Genomic DNA, 18,154 nt, shown 5'->3' with positions numbered 1-18,154 from the left:
GCCCATAGTGTTGTCAAAAGTTTGGCTGGTTTCCTCTTTCCTGCAAAATCTCCAACGGCAAAATCTCCCAGTCCATGGCAGCTCCAATTCTAACACATACCATCAAGATGTGGGGAATAGGGGGGATCTAAAGATGAGCGCCGCCAAAGAATCGATGCTTTTGAACTGTGGTGTTGGAGAAGACTCTTGAGAGTCCCTTGGACTGCAAGGAGATCCAACCAGTCCATCCTAAAGGAGATCAGTCCTGGGTGTTCATTGGAAGGACTGATGCTAAAGCTCAAACTCCAATACTTTGGCCACCTCATGTGAAGAGTTGACTCACTGGAAAAAAAACCCTGATGCTGGGAGGGATTGGGGGCAGGAGGAAAAGGGGACGACAGAGGATGAGATGGCTGGATGGCATCACTGACTCGATGGACGTGAGTCTGGGTGAACTCCGGGAGTTGGTGATGGACAGGGAGGCCTGGCGTGCTGCGATTCATGGGGTTGGACACGCAAAGAGTTGGACACGACTGAGCAACTGAACTGAACTGATTGCCAGACCAGAGATTTCAGCACACCTCCAGAAGACAGAATGGATATAAGAGTATGAACTGGGTGGCAGAGAAAAGCAAGTAGTAGCTTAGCAGCCTGGCAGAAGATGCCCCTGGGGAGGTGTGTCTGAGCAGCCCAGTACAACTCCAAAAAGGCTTCAGCATCAGAGACTGCTGGAAAATTAAGAAGCCGAGAAATGGAGTTGGTATTAATTAGCATAGTTAATAACTGAAGGTCTTTGTATCGACTAATTGCCTATCTTCCCTATACTTACATTCTTACAGTGGTGATGGTGTAGTCGCTAAGTTGTGTCCAATTCCTGTGATCCCATGGACTGGAGCCTGCCAGCCTCCTCTGTCCATGGGATTTCCTAGGCAAGAATACTGGATTTGAGTTACCATTTCCTTCTTCAGGGGATCTTCTTGACCCAGGGATCGAATCCATGTCTCCTGCTTTGCAGGCAGGTTCTTTACTGCTGAACCACCAGGAAAGCCCTATGTGCTTATAGTCAGGTGTTTACCCCCTTGACAAAATATGCAAATAGTTCTCCAAGGGCATGTAGGTATTTATACCTGCGTAAAACCTTGTTTTGGTATGTGGGAGTCCCACAGTATAAAATCTGGCTTAAAGCTCAGTTTGAGACGCAGTTTCTTAGCCAGCCATAGCTGTGTCATTTGGGGAGAGTTACTTAAGTTCATTTCCTCAGCTTCCTTTTATTCATAAAAGTATACCCATCATAAAAAGTGGTTGTGAGAATTTGATAAAATCATGTATATGGAAGTGCTTAGCACAGTGACCAGAACATAATAAACATTCAATAGATGATAGGCATTGACATTTTTATTGTTACTGATGAATTAGTTTTATTGTTACTGATGAATTTTACGTGGAAAGGGGGAAAAGAAGCCAGAGGTTAGGTTTTGGAAAAAAACATAGCAGTGTCTCTTCTGATTAGGAAGGAGAGAAATATGTGAGAATGGGCATGAATGCATGTGGATGTATAATAGACTATAAATCAAAATCCCCACCCCACAATACCTAATTGTGTAGAACAAGAAATCAATATGCATTAGGATTCCAAAGAACCTAGAAATACCTATTTTAAAGTTGCATTAAGATGGTACCCACCTGAAATTCCATCAGTATTCAAACAAAATTATTTATTTAAAGAAAATCCACTGTGTTGTTTGCGTTTCCAAGATATGACAAAGGATTTTTTTTTTTAATATTCTGTATGGAATACCATTAACATTGAAAGTTGCGCCCAAAGAACCTAGTGCAAGATTAAAACTGCTTTCAAGTCTTGTGATTTACACTAAGAATTAACCAAATATTGCTCAGTATGTTGGTATGTTTTAATATAAAAATATTTTTAATTCACATGGAGTAAACATTGCATAAGGAGATATGCCATGTTCCTCACTTACCCTGCCACACCGATTTAAAATTGATCAAGAGTTCTAGGTCCAGACCAAACAGCAACAACAAAAGTTTACTAAACTTGTCCACTTGCTCTAAATTAAGCTCATAGTTAAAAAAAAAAATATTGTGAGGTCATCACACAAGATGACTGGCCAATTCAATTTTTAAATCAATCAAAAGGGTTTTTACATATTATTAAAAAAGCTTTGCAATCAGCCTACAGTGTTCAGTTTTGAATCAGCTTTGGTCTAAGTAATAGTTCCTAAAAAACATAAATGTAAATGTTTATCAACAAAAATAGCTGCTCAAAATAATTGCTGGTTAAATTTCATTCTTTCATACTTTATAACTATGTGTTCCAACTATTGCGGATATGCCAAAGATGAGATGATTTTAGTTTTCTTAGCTTGTCATGAAACTGCTTATGTTCAGAGGCCCCTTTTTTTTTTTTTTTCCTGATTTTACAATCTAGTAGTTACTGATAGGCACAGGCAAATGCTTTCTTTGTTCATCAGACTTCTAATAATTTCCATTTGTGATAAATCTCCAATCTATCTATGTTTCTAATGGGATATCAATGGAAGATTCAATCGTACTGGAGGACATAATGAAAAGGGACTCAACCTTGAAAGAGCTACTTTTTGGTGATAATCAGGTATGTTTTCAATCAAACCTATCTTAAAGTTTTTCCTTCGCTAATCTTGATCCTTATTGCTCTTTAACTACAAATGTGACATTTGTTTTCCTTTCACCGATGCTGTAATTGTCTTTGGTAATTGTTAACAATGAGGATCTTGAAATAATACCCACTTAAAGTAAAACTGTTAAGGAAATGTAATAATTTACAATCAGATTATTCCAATTTCTCCTTAGGAATCTAAATTCATTCACTCAGTTAAACATATTTTTAAAATACCTCCTATAATAAGCAAGGCACTCTTCTGGGTAAACTGTATGAGAAATATCAAGATGTGTAAGCCTTTGCTTGAAAAGAGATGACAGTCTAGTATCTTCCAATATAGATGTTAAAAAGTGCTCACAGATTTAACTCCTTTGAGCATTTGCTATCAAATATACTTATTCACATGCTTAAAATTAAGTCATTTTCTTATGACATATATAATATTAACACATCACCTGTGGAAAGGTAATGTAGAACATTGCCTTGAAAGAGATTAGGCTCTAAATGTGAAAGAATACCTATAAAAAATTCAGTACCCCAAACAGTAAACATATTTAAGCCAAAAGTTACAAACAAAATGTACAGCTACAAATAGGCTTTAATGAAGATTCTAATTCAAAAAAATTCTACCCACCAATGCCTTAAATATAAATGCATTTTAATTAGCAACATAGCTTTTAAAAAGTGTATAACTTATGAAAACACTTCATAAAAATTGTTTCCTGAAAAAGGTCTTCTCTCTAGAATTTCATATTAAGAAGAGGGAGATAGAAAGCTATACAAAAAAAGATAAATCCAAATGTCCCAGAAGAGTTTAGTCACAGCAAATTAAACAAAATTTTGAATGAAATAATAGCTTTTTTTTTAAAGATGTTTTTAGACCTTTTTTTTGTGGTTTTTAACAAGGTACCACACAAGGAAACAAGTCAACAGTATGCTGAAAAACATCTCCACGTTATCTATTTCTTTTAGTGGCATGGTAAAATTTTGCCCTTTCATAATTTCTATCACTTTAAATAACTCCTTCCTAAACAGAGGCCACAAGAAAATTAGTCTCACTGTCACATCTGTTTTTGAATCCTTAGGTAAAAGTAAGCAATTATCTTTCCTGTAATATTCCTTCTCCAAACTGTTACTTTGTTTCATCAAAGTGAGTAAGTAGGCTCAAATCCCATTTTTAGCCCAGACCTTTTTCAGTTGTACTTTATAGAAAATATATATCAAAGCATTAGCTTTGTGACGTAAAAATGTCTGCTACCTTTTGAATGTGATTTTTAGTAAAATCTTAGTTTCACTTTATAAACAACACAGGATATACTTTTATATTTGGCTTTCTCAGAGTAAAGGGATACGCTTTAGTTAAAGCTCATTTGCTCAACACTGGCTTGGAATTTAAAAGATGTTTTTACTTGATGTTGATTAAACTTTTGTAGCTGTAAGCTCATAGTTTTAACAGTTGGCTTGTCTGCTACGCTATTTCTGAGTAGGAGTGAAACACTACACTATTTCATTTGGATGATGTTGATATATATATGTAACCAAATATTAGAAAATTTCAAACTGACCTACTAACCATAAACTCTAATAATACTTGCATATTTTTGACTATCCCTTTTAATATAGTAAAATATTCAATAACTATTGTTTGCAAATTATGTGAAAAATTAATTTTTGACAAAATTTTATTCATAGCATTAGGAAAATCATACTCAAAACACAGAAATAATCAGACTATATAACAACGCTGCATAGATAGTGGTATACAAGTTCCCTGACGCTAAGTGACTTCTTCCTAACTAGAATTGCTACTTTCAAGTCACAGGTAGAAAATGGTAGAGGCATTATTTCTTCTCTCTGAGGCTGGAAAAAATGGCTTTTATGGTGAGAGATTACACCGTTTAAACAGCAAAGATTAGAGTATCCTCCAATTTAAATCTATTCCTTTCATGTTATTTCTCAGAGATGAAAACTTAGAATGTTAGGATTATTAGAAAGGAATAGGAGGTAAATTACCTTTTAGGAGATAGCCTGATCTATGCCTGCTTTAATTAGATAAAACACTGAAGTTTTAAAAATTATAACCACACCATTATGCTTAACTGAAATTACCAGTATGAATACTTTTTTACATAATACATTACAGGTATACAAGAAAAAAAAAAATGACCGTTTCCAATCCTTTGACCTCAAATAGAAAAAAGTGTTACCACTAATGGAGATCTGAAAAATTGTTTTCATGACAGAGCATTAACTCTACAGAGATCAAAATTATTTCTCAATACTGAAAATAGCCTAAATCAATGACAAATGGCTACATTTCTTTCATAAAATTACATTTTGAAAGGGAAGACAATTTATTTGGGAGGAATTTGTAGCTGAAAACATTTTTATTAAGAAAACATTGTTACCCTGAGAAAGACTCTTAAAATTGCCAGTGCTTTCAGAGGCTCCCAGCAAGGCATGGAGGAGCAAGTTGTAGGCTCTAGCTTCTTACAGTTACCTATATGAAGAATGTTTGTACCTAAACAGTGCTTTGGGCTTCTCTGCGATACTGGTAACAGGTCACAGCCAAGTGTCTAAATGTGATGTACGATAAGCAAATTTTACATACTCATTTTAAGCAGACTTCTTCCTTTTCCCTTTTCTGAGTGTGAGTCTGAAATTCTTCAAATGGTTTTGAACTCAAACCTATTATTCACAAAAATAATCTTCTGTAAGCAAACTGGTAGTTTTCTTATAACAGTAAACAAATTGTCTGGTTTACATTCTCTATGCCTAGAAAATAAGGCATTGATAATTCTTCATTGGCCACTGCAGGGCTGGGACAAGTCTTCTTTCTAATCAGAGGCATACGCAAACATTCCTCAAAGTGCATTGTTATTATTTTTTAACATCTCTTATGCATTGACAAAGTCAACATTTTGACTACTTTTAGTATAAAATGCTTACTCCCAACTCCTTACACATACCATAATTACTTGAGAAAAGACAAAATAAGATCAGCTACAGAAGTAGCAAGATATTTTTTACAAATAAAAATACAATATACAAAAAATGGCAAGTTAGTGATAAGTGGTAGAATAAACTCTCAATAATATTCCACTTTGGGTTCCAAATTAAGATTTGACGAGTTTGAAGCCTTGTCCTGTATCCAGCACAGCAGGAAGAAACCAACTCATTTTTAATCTTTTCAAGCATCTAAAACAAGTCTTGCAGATCCAAAAAAGGTTCAGACCACACAACCAGTTTGCCAGATGCACTAGTGGGTATGTAATACGAGGAAAGTAGAGCATCCAGTGCTTGGCCACATCGCTTCCTGTTGGCAGGTGTAGTGTGTAGTCACTCCACCGTTTTGACACGCCATATATTGCTTTCACTGTGCGTCCCTTTTCAGTCCAGCAGATGTTATTAGTGGTGTTGCAGTTATACTCTACCCAGTCTTTTGTGAAGTCACCCAGCTGAGGTGGGTCAGCTTCTTCGATATCTATCGTCTTTGTCATCTCTGCTCCTTGCACTGCAATATACTGGTCGTTGATTTTTCTTACTTCTTTCACCCAAGGAGTGGAATTCTCACTGTCTAATATGATAATAAGTCGGGAACAGAAGGAACCATTCTTTTCTCGCCACCATTCTAAAAGTGTGTCAAGGCGTAGTATGTCGCCACCTGTGAACAAAAGAAAGTTCAGTAGAGCAAGAATTTAAGTGTCTTACTAACAATACTCTCTTGTCTTGAGTGTACTGTCTTTAAGTTTTTAAAGTTAAATATGTAAGAAAAAAAGAGGGTGCCTTCTTTTCAAAGTATCTTTTCAGAAGAATTTTCAGAAACAGAAAATAGACTTTCAACTTCAAGTAAAAACCAAACCAAAAAAACTAAAAAATCCAATCATCCTGTTTTTTACATTAAAGAGATATGCTATGATAAAATAAGAAAATTATTTAATAAAGGTAAATTTGGTAAAAAGAAATTATACAGCAAAGCTAATATTCTACATTGGGCAGCAAATTATGACTTGTCATATCTAGCCTGCCACAAGTTTTGCATGGCCTGAGAGATAAGAACTGATTTTACATTTTTAAATGGTGTAAAAAAATTTTTTGAGAAGTTTGTAATGTAAAAATTACAGGAAATTTAAATTTCATGTTTCTATAAATGTCTATGACTGCGTTTATTCTACAAAAAGCTAAGTATAGTTGCAAGAGGGATTTTATGGCCTACCAAGTCAAAAATACCTGATCCTTACAGAAAAAGTTTGCTTACCCCTGTTTTACATCTCTGATAAACTGTTAACTTATCCTCATATATGGTACCTACTACATAAAAAAGACTCTCCCTCCTAGTAACAAGAGTTTGGAACTGGTTTATTTTTAAATCCGTTTTATACCCCAAAACAACAAAGGATTAAAAAAAACATATACCAGAAATGTCTAAGGTAAAAATATTTCTGACCAAGAAAGCTGTCTTACAGCTACTCATTATACATTTTGTTCATATTGTATGGTTTTTTTTTTTTTTTTGCATTAAAATTTTAAATAACACTGTATTAAAATTTGATCATTTAATTTTTAGTACTCCATTAAATTTTGTGCCCTAGGCATCTGCCATTCTCACCTCACTCTAGTTCTGCCTCTGTCTCAAATGGTACACTAATCCAATCCTTCCAATTCCAGGAATTTATCCTAAGAAAGGGCAGGGATGTGGACAAAAATTACATATAAAGATCATCTTCCCACTGCTACCTCAGATAGTGTACAATATGAAACTGAGGGAATGGAAATAATTATAACCTTATGAGAGAGTTTTATCATAAATCATATTTATAAAGAAATTTTAATGACAAAATATCTATGATATTAGGAGAAAAAGCATGACATACAAGTGTATCTACAAAAATAAGAGCAATAGTTATCTTCTGGGTATTGGTATTTCAGGTGGGTTTTGTTATACTTTTTTGTATCTTCCAAAATTTTTACAGTTATTTTTATAATTAGAAGAAAGTTGTAATATGTTACAATTTACTAATACAAGCTCCAACAACCTAGCCCCAGAATAGGTATTCTACCAAGAGCAACCATCTTCTTTGCTAAACTATCAAAATGACAATACTAGAGAGACAGAAAATCTTTTAGAATTTGGATTCTATCAGTGATATGATCCATAAAAACAGAGTATATATCACATCCTTTATGAATGATAAATATTCTTTTATTCACCAGACTGTGACAATGTAAAATCTGTTTTTCACGTATTACTAATGTATTGCTTCACAGAGACCTCTCTAAGGTACCTTTTTAAAAGGATCAAGCTCACTTTTCATTATTTCCACTTTTATTAAACTTCTCTGGAGAGGACAACATAGATATAAGGGTTATTATACAAATTCCATCTGCCATAAAACATTGTCTAACTTGCCTTCTACAACTATTTCAATAAAGATTCTGTAGCACATGCTACACTAATTCTTATACACATGCTCTTTAGATATTGGCAAGAAATTTAAAGCAGCATTAAAGCCCTTTATACTAATTCTCTTGTCTTGTTTTGCTCTGCTTTCTCCTATGAAAAGGTTCTATGTCAAATTTGGCTTTTGGCCCAGATGTAAAGTACTTACATTTATCTCAGTAACATTTATCTGATGCTGTTTAAGTAATTGAGACTGTTTTTAAAGACTTTATCTGTGATAAACTGCTTTATAGGTTAAATAGATTGTTTAATTTGTCTCTCTTGTCATTACCAAGTTGTTTTTTACCCTCAAGCAAAGAGGCAAAGATACTAGGTTCCACATTATGAAGTCCTGTAAGTGTAAAAAGACTACATATTCTAAGAAGTACTGTGAGTAAAGATATGGGTTAAGGAGCACACACAGATTTTTTCTCACAGTGAGTTCTGGACCTACTCTTAACCTCAAGTAAAATCTAATCCTGATGCTTCCTATCTAAAGGTTTTAAGAAAAAAATTTTTTTAAAGAAAACTATTTATTAATAAATTCTCAGACTTAGCATGCACGCAGAGCTTAGAGTTCTTTGTCACTTAGACTGGAATAGAAAGCATTTTCTTCAGAGCAGGGGTGTTCAATAACATTTCTGAGAAAGAATCAACATCTGGGGCCGTTTCAGGCAGGCCAAGGGAAGGAACTGGTTGGAAACAGGATCCATTCTCTGGGCCCGGTTTAACCTGCAAATGGGCCAGGCGCCTCAGGCCAGTGGGGAGGACATGGTTGCTGAGTTATGGGGCAAAGCCTGCCCCTCTTGGGGAAGGTAAGTCCTGTAAACATATGCTTTCTCCACTGTTTTACTTTTACAATACAGTGTCTCACAGAGAAAATTACACATACAGGAACAAATCTTCTTGGCTGATAGCAGAATTCTGTAATGGTCTACTTATGCCATCTTTATAATATTTTTTAATGCATAATATTGTAGAAGGTAACTACTAGACATTTATTTACCTAAACTATAACCCTACTTTAAAGTATCTTCATAAATTATTCTCAATTCACAGTGAAGGAAAACATAAGAACACTGACATTTATGCTACTGCTATTCATCTTGGTGTCTATTACATTTTCTAAGAAAAAATGACTATAAATATCAGTAAACTGAACATCTAGAGTTTATTTCCAAAGCCATCTTTTAAAAAATATTTGAGATAAATTTTTAAGAGTTAAGAAAAATACAAACTTTGGGGAAAATGTTTATATTAAGTAATAAATACTTCATGTAAACATAAGCTTGCATTTAAAGTTATCAGACCTAGAGACTGTCATACAAAGTGAATTAAGTCAGAAAAACAAAACTATGTATTAATGCATGTATGTGGAATCCAGGAAAATGGTAAGGATAAATTTATTTGCAAAGCAGAAATAGAGACACAAACAAAGAGGAAAAAAATGTATGGATACCAAGGGGGGACATAGGGGTGAGTGGGATGGACTGGGAGACTGGGATTGACATATCAAAACTACTGTGCATAAAGCAGATAACTAATGAGAACCAACTGTATGCTGAGGAAACTCTACTCAGTGCTCTGTGGTGACCTAAATGGGAAGTGAAGTGAAAGTCACACAGTCGTGTCTGACTCTTTGTGACCCCATAGACTATACAGTCCATGGAATTCTCCAGGTCAGAATACTGGAAAGGGTATCCCTTCTCCAGATCTTCCCAACCCAGGGATCAAATCCGGGTCTCCTACATTGCAGGCGGATTCTTTACCAGCTGAGCCACTAGGGAAGCCCAACCTAAATGGAAAGGAAATCCAAAAGAGAAGGGATAGAGGTATACTTAGAACTGATCTGCTTTGCTGTACAGTAGAAACTAACAACACGGTAAGGCAATTATACTCCAATAAAAAGAGAAAAGAAAATATACACACAGATAATCAAATGAAAGCACAGTGTCAGAGAAGAGTATGGATTAGATTCTTTTTCTTCAGTGGAATTCTTTAAGTATTAACCAATTTAACCTTTGGAAATGAAGTATTTGTCTTGTAATGGAAAAGCTGCATTTCACTGTGAAGCTATAATTTGTCCCTGGCTGCTTTATTCTTCACTAAAGCATTCTCTAAGCTTTGTATGTTTAATATTTAGCATATAAAAAGAAACAGTATTTTAAAAAGTCTAGATATAGCAATGATCTCAAAGCCCATACCCAGATATGGTTTGTTTGGACTTGTTTGGGATAAGCTTGTCAGTTAGCATGTTCTCCCCACTGCCTCTCAGCCTTCTTATTTCAACCTGACACTCCAACCCACACATCTAGTATCACCAATAATGAAAAATTTTCCAGGTTAAGTCTAAGATAATAGCCACCACTGCTGATCTAATATCAATCATTTTTCTTATTGTTCCAATGAAACATGTTTGTTATTTATGTAGAGACAGTATGCTTTACTAACTATTCAAAAGTCAAGTCACTGGGTAGAATTCATTATTTCTCTTTACTACAATCATATGCTTAGGAAAAAACTATAATTCATGCAGTAATTGAATGAAATAGAAATTTTAAAAAATGAAGTTACTTTCTTATAAAAAATAATGAAGGATATATGCATGGCCACCAAAATTATGCCCATCCCCTTGCATTTGAGGTATTATAAGCATTTCAGTAGCAGTTTTCAAATAATCAATCCCTGCTTTTAGGTTTGAAATATATTTCTGTAAAAATGTTTGAATTGATTAAAACTTTTTCTCTTGGGCTCTGAAGTACACAGAATGCTATCCTTTACCTGAATTTGAAATAGCATGCTGTAAATGTTTAAAAGTTATTTTATATGTTGTGTTATCAAAAAGTCACAAGTTGAGTAAATGATTTTATAACCTTATGCTGAAGTAGTTTTAAGTTGACTAGTTTCTTTCATATTACAGTATTTCAAAAATGGGTGAACCATGCTAACAAAAGTTACCTTCTGAACTAGAACATGCCATTTCTGTGCCTTTGTGGTTTTTACCTTTGGCAACAACATAGTACAGTGGCGGGGTGGGGTGATTTTAGGTGTCAGACAAATTCGGACTTGAATCGTGGTTCCAGCACTTAGGAATAGTATGACCATAGGTAAGTTATGTAACCACTTTTAGCTTTCATTTCATCCTTTGAAAAATACAGGTGACAGTATCTCAAAGAATTTCAAGTGAAGATTAAATTTAATAATATGTATAAAGTACCAAGCACAGTAGCTATGCTTCAAACATGCTCAGTATTGGGGCTTCCCTAGTGGTTCAGATGGTAAACAATCTACCTGCAATGCAGGAGACCTGGGTTCAATCCCTTATTAGTTTGACTTTACTCCTTCTAGATAGCCATTGACTTATTCAGTATTTGTTAGACCACAAAATTACAAAAGTCTATTTATAATAAAACCCTGTAAACCAATCTGGCACTAAATTAGTGAGACCATGATGGTTTGAAATCATGTGTACTTTAACCTTGAGTTTATTTGCTTTCTTCTGGAATTCTTATATTGGCACTCTATCTCTGTCCTTCCATAATACTTCTCTTTATATTTTTCTGTGAATACCTTTTTCTACTTATATTTTATGACTATTTTATTGGGCTCATGGTATAAAACATCTAAAAAATTTTTAGAAAAAAAAGGGTATCATTAAGTCTAAATGAATTATTCCTAATCTAAAATAAGAAAATTACCCATTTTGTCATGATTCATTCAATGATTTTATCCATCTACTACTTAAGGATCTCCTACTATTTGCCAGACTCTCTTCCAGCAGTAAGCAAGTTATCTCATAAAACAAAGCCTTCAATTTACAGAGTCTCCTCTCTAGTTGGGAAGACCAACAAACAAATTTACATCTAAATCTCATTTCTCCCTTGGCAAGGAGGTTAAACATTACCCCTTCTATTTTCAGATGAGAGAACTGAAATGGAGAGCGTTATCTGCCTCAAACAGCAGCATTGCTGGGGCAAATTAGGACAGAGCTAAGGTCTCCTGACCTAAACACTACTCCAACCACATCACATCACCTGCTGCTTAAAATTATGGTATGCTTTCTAACAAATACAATTGAACATGTGCAGAACTATTGAAATCAGCATCTATAATCTTAAAGACTTAGAAGTAGTAGTCAAATAAGTTAATCGGCTTCTGAAAAATGTAACTATTTAATAATTCTGAAAATAGTTTAAAGAGAAACTATAAGTCTCACATCAAGCAGTCAGATTTTTTTTTTCTTCCAATCAACACAAAACGTAATTTTCGAAACCTTTAGAGGTCACTAAAATTATGCTAAAGAAGTATGCCAGAGAAAAGGTAAACAAAACAGTCATATGTATACTTGGTAAACTATAAAGTGGAAAATTGAGAATTTGGAAACATTGTTTCAGTGTAAAGGACAGATTTCCACAAATAGGTGTATCTTCACAATAGTGAAATTGCCAGAGGTGGACTTACCTGCAAGAGCCCACTCTCCTGTACCATGGGTGTGCCCACTGTAATATAAAACATATGTATCATGCCTAGGCCCATCCACAGTCCGAAGTTCAAGGAAAGCTTTCAGTTTGGAATGTAGAGTATCAAAAGACAGTCCACTTGTAGAATAGTCACACCCATAGGTCTCAATCATATGATATGCAAAAAATCTTTGGATAGCATTGAGCATGCCAGTAGACCTCAAATTTAACTCCTGTACATGTTCTGGTGGAAGAAGTGTTGGCTGACCATCAGGACTGAAAAAGGAGGAAAAAACCCATCATTTTGGTGTTCATGAAGTGTTCATTCTATGTCACATTCCTATTTTTCATTTATAATAATTTATCTAAGACTCCTAAGTTATTAATAACTAAATGGCATAATCTTTTTTTAAAAAACCCACCTTTTCTAAATTTTCCACAGTGCTAAGAATTATGCTTGGAAAATTAAAGCCTAGTTTCTAAAAATTATACCTCTTATCATTAAGATCTGGTGCTCTGTGACAACCTAGAGGGGTGGGATGGGAGGCTGTCACAGAGGGAGGTTCTAGAGGAAAGAAATATATGTATACTGATGATTGACTCACGGTGTTGTACAGCAGATACCAACACAACATTGTAAACCAATTATCCTCCATGTAAAAAATAAATAAAACTGAAAGCTGGGAGGATATCTCCAAATGTGGATTGTACTACTCTTCATTTTTTTACCAAGAATTTGGCATCTTCTTACCAAATGAGATATTAAACAAGACTTTAAAAAGCAAGACTGTACTAACTAACTTTATCCCCAAAATGTTTCAAGAACACTGGATTGGGGACAATAATGAAAGCACTTTTTTTCTTGAGAAAAAACACAGTATGGAAACAGTATTTTAAATTAATTTCCATATTGAAAAATAGTCATTATAAAGTGTTCAAGTTTTACTAACTTGAGGTACACAAATGACAGAACAACTTACCTTTTAATAAATGACATTTTAAAACAATGATTATAATTTAGGTCATTGCCTTATACTACTGAACACTAACTGAAGACAGGCTTGATCCTGGAATACATGTAAAATGGTACGTTGGTAAAGATGATAAACCAGTTCTTAAAACTAGCAGGATCAAATGAATATTCAGGGAGAAAAAAAATCATCACTCCTACCCAGAAACTGGATTTCTAAATAGGAATTTTGAAAACTACATTTGCTCCGTGTATTTATCCATACTATTCTAATAATTCTACAAAAGCTTCATTAAAAAACAAAACATTTTGTCCCATATTTTATCATTTAACAGCCACAAAACGGTAAAAGAGTAAACAATGCATAATCAAAAATTACAATAAAAATCTATGCAAATTACTACTTTCACATATTCTTCCTAGAGAGTTGTCACATCTTACTTTATGGTATCTTTTGAAATATATTTCTTTTACTTCTCATAAGAATCTTCACCTTATTTATCAAATCTTTAATATGGAGGAAAATATTTACTACAAATAGTCAACTTTGTGGTTTTATGTCAAATATTTAAAATCCAATAAAAACTTTATGTTCAGTTTTCTCCTACCTCTGCCAAGGAAAATATGATGCCTACTTTGTCAGCATAATTCATTACTGGCAAGGAAGTATTTTTTTTTTCCTACTTCAAAGGTACTTAAACTATAAAAGAAAAACTAAAATTTAGTAATGATTATAAATTGAAACAGATTAGCCACATATTGGAGTCAAAATTATTTTAATAAAACTGCCATGAGATATTTGATTTTATTGCGAATGTCTCTGAATTCCTGGTATTTTTACTACATTTTCAAATAGATAGTATTTTTACATTCATATTCTCACTACCTCTTCATGACATTCCTCTCTCTGCAATTTAAATTAAGACACTGAGGTTCAGAGACGTTATGATTTGCCTAAAGGAACACAGAACTAGAATTTAGGATGCTCAGGTCCCGTGTACATTCTATTACACTTCACCATGTGGTTTCACATTTCCTTAAACAAGATATTCCTAAGAAAATGGAATAACTTTACAAAGAAAATCTACTTATATTTTTATGATTTTTAGCTAGAACATACTCTAATCACGTTTACCAAAAACAAAACTTTAATGAACCCTTAAGATTACTACTCAAAGTAAAGGTTTTTAAACATTTGGGATAAATGAAAAAAATGCAAGAGTATTATATTTTGAGACTGTTATAGCTTTGAAAAAATGAGCTATCATCTTATATTCATACAAATACTAGAAGAATGTTAAGAGTCAAGGTGCTATGACTAATTACACTAGGTTACTGTACCTGCAAAAGTTGGTGGGAATCACAATAGCATATCCAACAGATGTTCCTCCTAAACAGCTACCCAGTTCATGGAAGAGGCCATGAGCCATAGATTCCAAAGGCAAAACAATCAGAAACATGCTCAAGAAGATCCCATTTGTTGGCTAAAAAAAATTTAAAACAGTATGTTTACCATACCATGTGGGATTAAACTTATGTATATGTGTATTCATATATATTTATAAATCCATATTTATTCATTTTTTGCCCCTACTTCCAAAAAGAATTAAAAGGATAATTAAAGATCTAAAATCCATTATAAGCTGAAAGACACAAGTAAGAACACATGGATAAACAATAGAGCCTAAATTTATCTATAAGCTCCTGGACACCATGGTAAAACAAACATAATATGCATATTGTATTTTTAAAGTTTGTCAAATAATATCCCAAACTAAAAACATATATAATATACATATATGTAACATCTTTAATATGACAGAGAAAAAAGCCAGAAAACAAATCCTTTCCTGTTACTACCACATGCTTTAAATCATTTTTCAAATAACACACTCATTTATCAGAGTGTAGAAAGGGTCTTTTAGAAAAATTTAAAATGTAAACTCCTTAAAACTATAAAAATGAATTCCATTCTTAAACTTATAATACAGCTTTCCTTTGAAAATATCTAGACTCTTTGTAACTAAATCAAAACTAAAATATATTTATCTGTACATTAAGGACATTTAAGCAGCCTAAAAACAATGGAAAAAGGGAGGCAGGCAAAGTATTAAGAGAAGGCAGATTTAGGTAGTATTTGCAATTAAAATAAAAAAGGACACATTTAAATGAAAAGAAAATGAAAGGATGAGTCACTCAATACCAACCTGCATTCTTACAATAAGGATGGTATTTCACATTCTCTGTGCTGCTACTGCACGTATTGCACAGTTAGGCGTGTATGTGCATGAATGAATACACATTTTCCAACACTAACAAGTGGTTCATTTGGTCAGAATTTTAGTAAAAAAAAAAGTTGAATCCCATAATGGAAAAATGGATATAATGCCCTATTTTTGGTACACTGGTGGTGGTGGTGTCGCTAAGTCATGTCTGACTCTCAAGACCCCATGGACTGGAGCTCGCCCAGGCTCCTCTGTCCATGGGATTTCCCAGGTAAGAATACTGGAGTGGGTTGCCATTTCCTTCTGCAGGGGATCTTCCCCACCCAAGGATTGAACCCATGTCTCCTGCATTGCAGGCAGTCTCCTGCATTGCAAGTGGATTCTTTACTGCTACCAGGGAAGCCCACTTTTGGTATATTCTGTGTTATCAATTACATAAATAATACAGTACATGCTCAATTTAGAAACAATAGAAAAAGATATGATTAGATTCATTCTGAGTACCATTACCATACACAGCTAACTATTTAAAATATGTTCAAACTTCATGCAATATATGTAATCACAAATATTTAGTCTTTTACCAAAGTGGGATGATATATAATGTTCTGCAAACTGTCCAATATACTATAAGCTTATTAATGTAATTCTAAATCATTTGTAAATACCAAATGGCATTACTATTATATTTATGAAATTTTAATTAGATGATTTCCTATTTGTGTATTTAGATTCCTTATATTTTTCCTCTGTGATAAACAAAACCAGAGTAAGTACTGAGTTCTCTGATGATTATATTAAATATCTTTGATCATTTGAGTTCAACTTTGGTGAAATATTTTGCCATGGGGCTGTCTATTAATGATTCACAGTTTTGTTTTGCTATCAATATAAGTGTAATGTACTAATGTTGTGTCTTGCTAAATCTTCTCCATCTACCTAAAGGTCAAGAAGGTATTTTACATTATCCTCTAAAGGTTTTGTTTTTTTTGCACTTTGCTTTTAGGTCCATAATCCAAATATAGTTGATTGTTATAAGAACAGTTCAAGTTTTTTATATGAGCACTCAACTATTTACCAATTACTGAAAATCTCAACCATTCCACATTTCTGTACTATTTTTGTCATAAATCAGGCATTCTGATACCTGCTTTTTCACTCTTATGTTCCATTGGCCTATCTACTTTTGCCCACATTTCCTCCTTTCTTTCTGGGACTCCAGTAAAACACAAATGAGATTTCTCTGTATCTTCTATGAGTCTTATCCTTCTGTACAGTATTTCCTCTTTTTCCTCTTCAAGCTTCTACTTTCATAGCCTTCTCTGAACTATATTTTCCAGCTCACTAATCTCACTTCTCATTTGTCTAATCTGTTAAACTTGTACACTGAGTGAATTTCAGGTATTTTATTTTCTGATTCAAAAACATGTCTAAAAAGAAAAAAAAAAAAGCCTGTCCAGTTATTTTTCAAATCTGCCTTGTCGCTTTTTTATATTAATAGCTTCTAGCTTCCCACTATTATTTACTATCTTTGCTTTTGTTTTTCAACTTGCTAAATATGTATGATGGCTTTCTGTGTTTGATAATTCCAATAAACCAAGACATTTTGGTCTGCTTATTGTCTGCTGGTTCTGTTGCTCCTTGCTCTTGATGCCATGTGAGTGAGTGAGAGAGAGAGGGGGAGAGAGAGAGAATCTGGTTATATTTATGAGTTGAACACTGTATGCAAAAAAAAATACTATATGACTAATTTCAGACCTAGGATAATTATACCTTCTCCAAGAGGATTTCTGTTTCTTCTAGGGAGCTGTGGGCATTAACAGTTTATATATCTTAATCCAGGTTGTATCACTAACAGGATACAGTATCAGGATGCAAATTCATTAGAGGATGTAATGTATTTATTAAAAAATACATTTCTACTATAAACACCAACTTCTTCTTATACAACTTACGTCCAAGAGAATTTACATACTTTTTATACTTAGGTTACTAACTATATCAGTGAGAAAATCACTCTTTTATGACATAGCTTACAATTTGGATGCAACAATTCTCACAACTATTACTATAGCAATTTCAATGGCTGTTTTTAAACATTACTTGTTTAACTCTTAGGTTTAATAGGTATCTACAAATATTGATGATTTCATCATTTTCTTTTCAATTTCTATACCTTCTATTGCATATATTGTTCCATTATAATGGGAAATACTTTGATCAATTAAACCCTTATCCACATAAAAGTGGATGGGGAACTTTTAGATACAGACGGCTAACTGTACTACACCATAAATGTAAGGGACTCCAGCAACTGCAAATTTTGGTATTCAGAGGAGGTACTGGAATCAATCCATTGTAGATACCTAAGGATCACTGTACGTTCAAATTATGTCAGCCATTTACTTAAAATAATTACCG

At 33.7% G+C, this 18,154-nt stretch overlaps 1 protein-coding gene across 5 annotated transcripts in view; it reads right to left on the bottom strand.

The window, feature by feature from the left end:
* Nucleotides 1–3,022: 3,022 nt before the first annotated feature.
* TMEM168 (transmembrane protein 168) overlaps nucleotides 3,023–18,154 on the bottom strand; it is a 59,920-nt gene continuing 44,788 nt past the window's right edge. For 4 of the 5 annotated variants that reach the window (XM_070787827.1, XM_019958744.2, XM_019958743.2 and 1 more), the window contains 3 exons: nucleotides 14,850–14,992; nucleotides 12,540–12,814; nucleotides 3,023–6,302 (listed from right to left, as the gene is read on the bottom strand). In XM_070787827.1, the coding sequence (XP_070643928.1) occupies nucleotides 5,755–6,302; nucleotides 12,540–12,814; nucleotides 14,850–14,992 (966 nt within the window). In that variant the 3' untranslated portion in view covers nucleotides 3,023–5,754. The remainder of the gene's footprint in view (nucleotides 6,303–12,539; nucleotides 12,815–14,849; nucleotides 14,993–18,154) is intronic. The other variant, XM_070787828.1, reaches the window with a different exon arrangement.

The sequence above is a fragment of the Bos indicus genome, chromosome 4 (genome assembly GCF_029378745.1).
Source record: "Bos indicus isolate NIAB-ARS_2022 breed Sahiwal x Tharparkar chromosome 4, NIAB-ARS_B.indTharparkar_mat_pri_1.0, whole genome shotgun sequence".
NCBI lineage: Eukaryota > Metazoa > Chordata > Mammalia > Artiodactyla > Bovidae > Bos > Bos indicus.
This window is presented reverse-complemented; position numbering and strand designations above follow the sequence as displayed.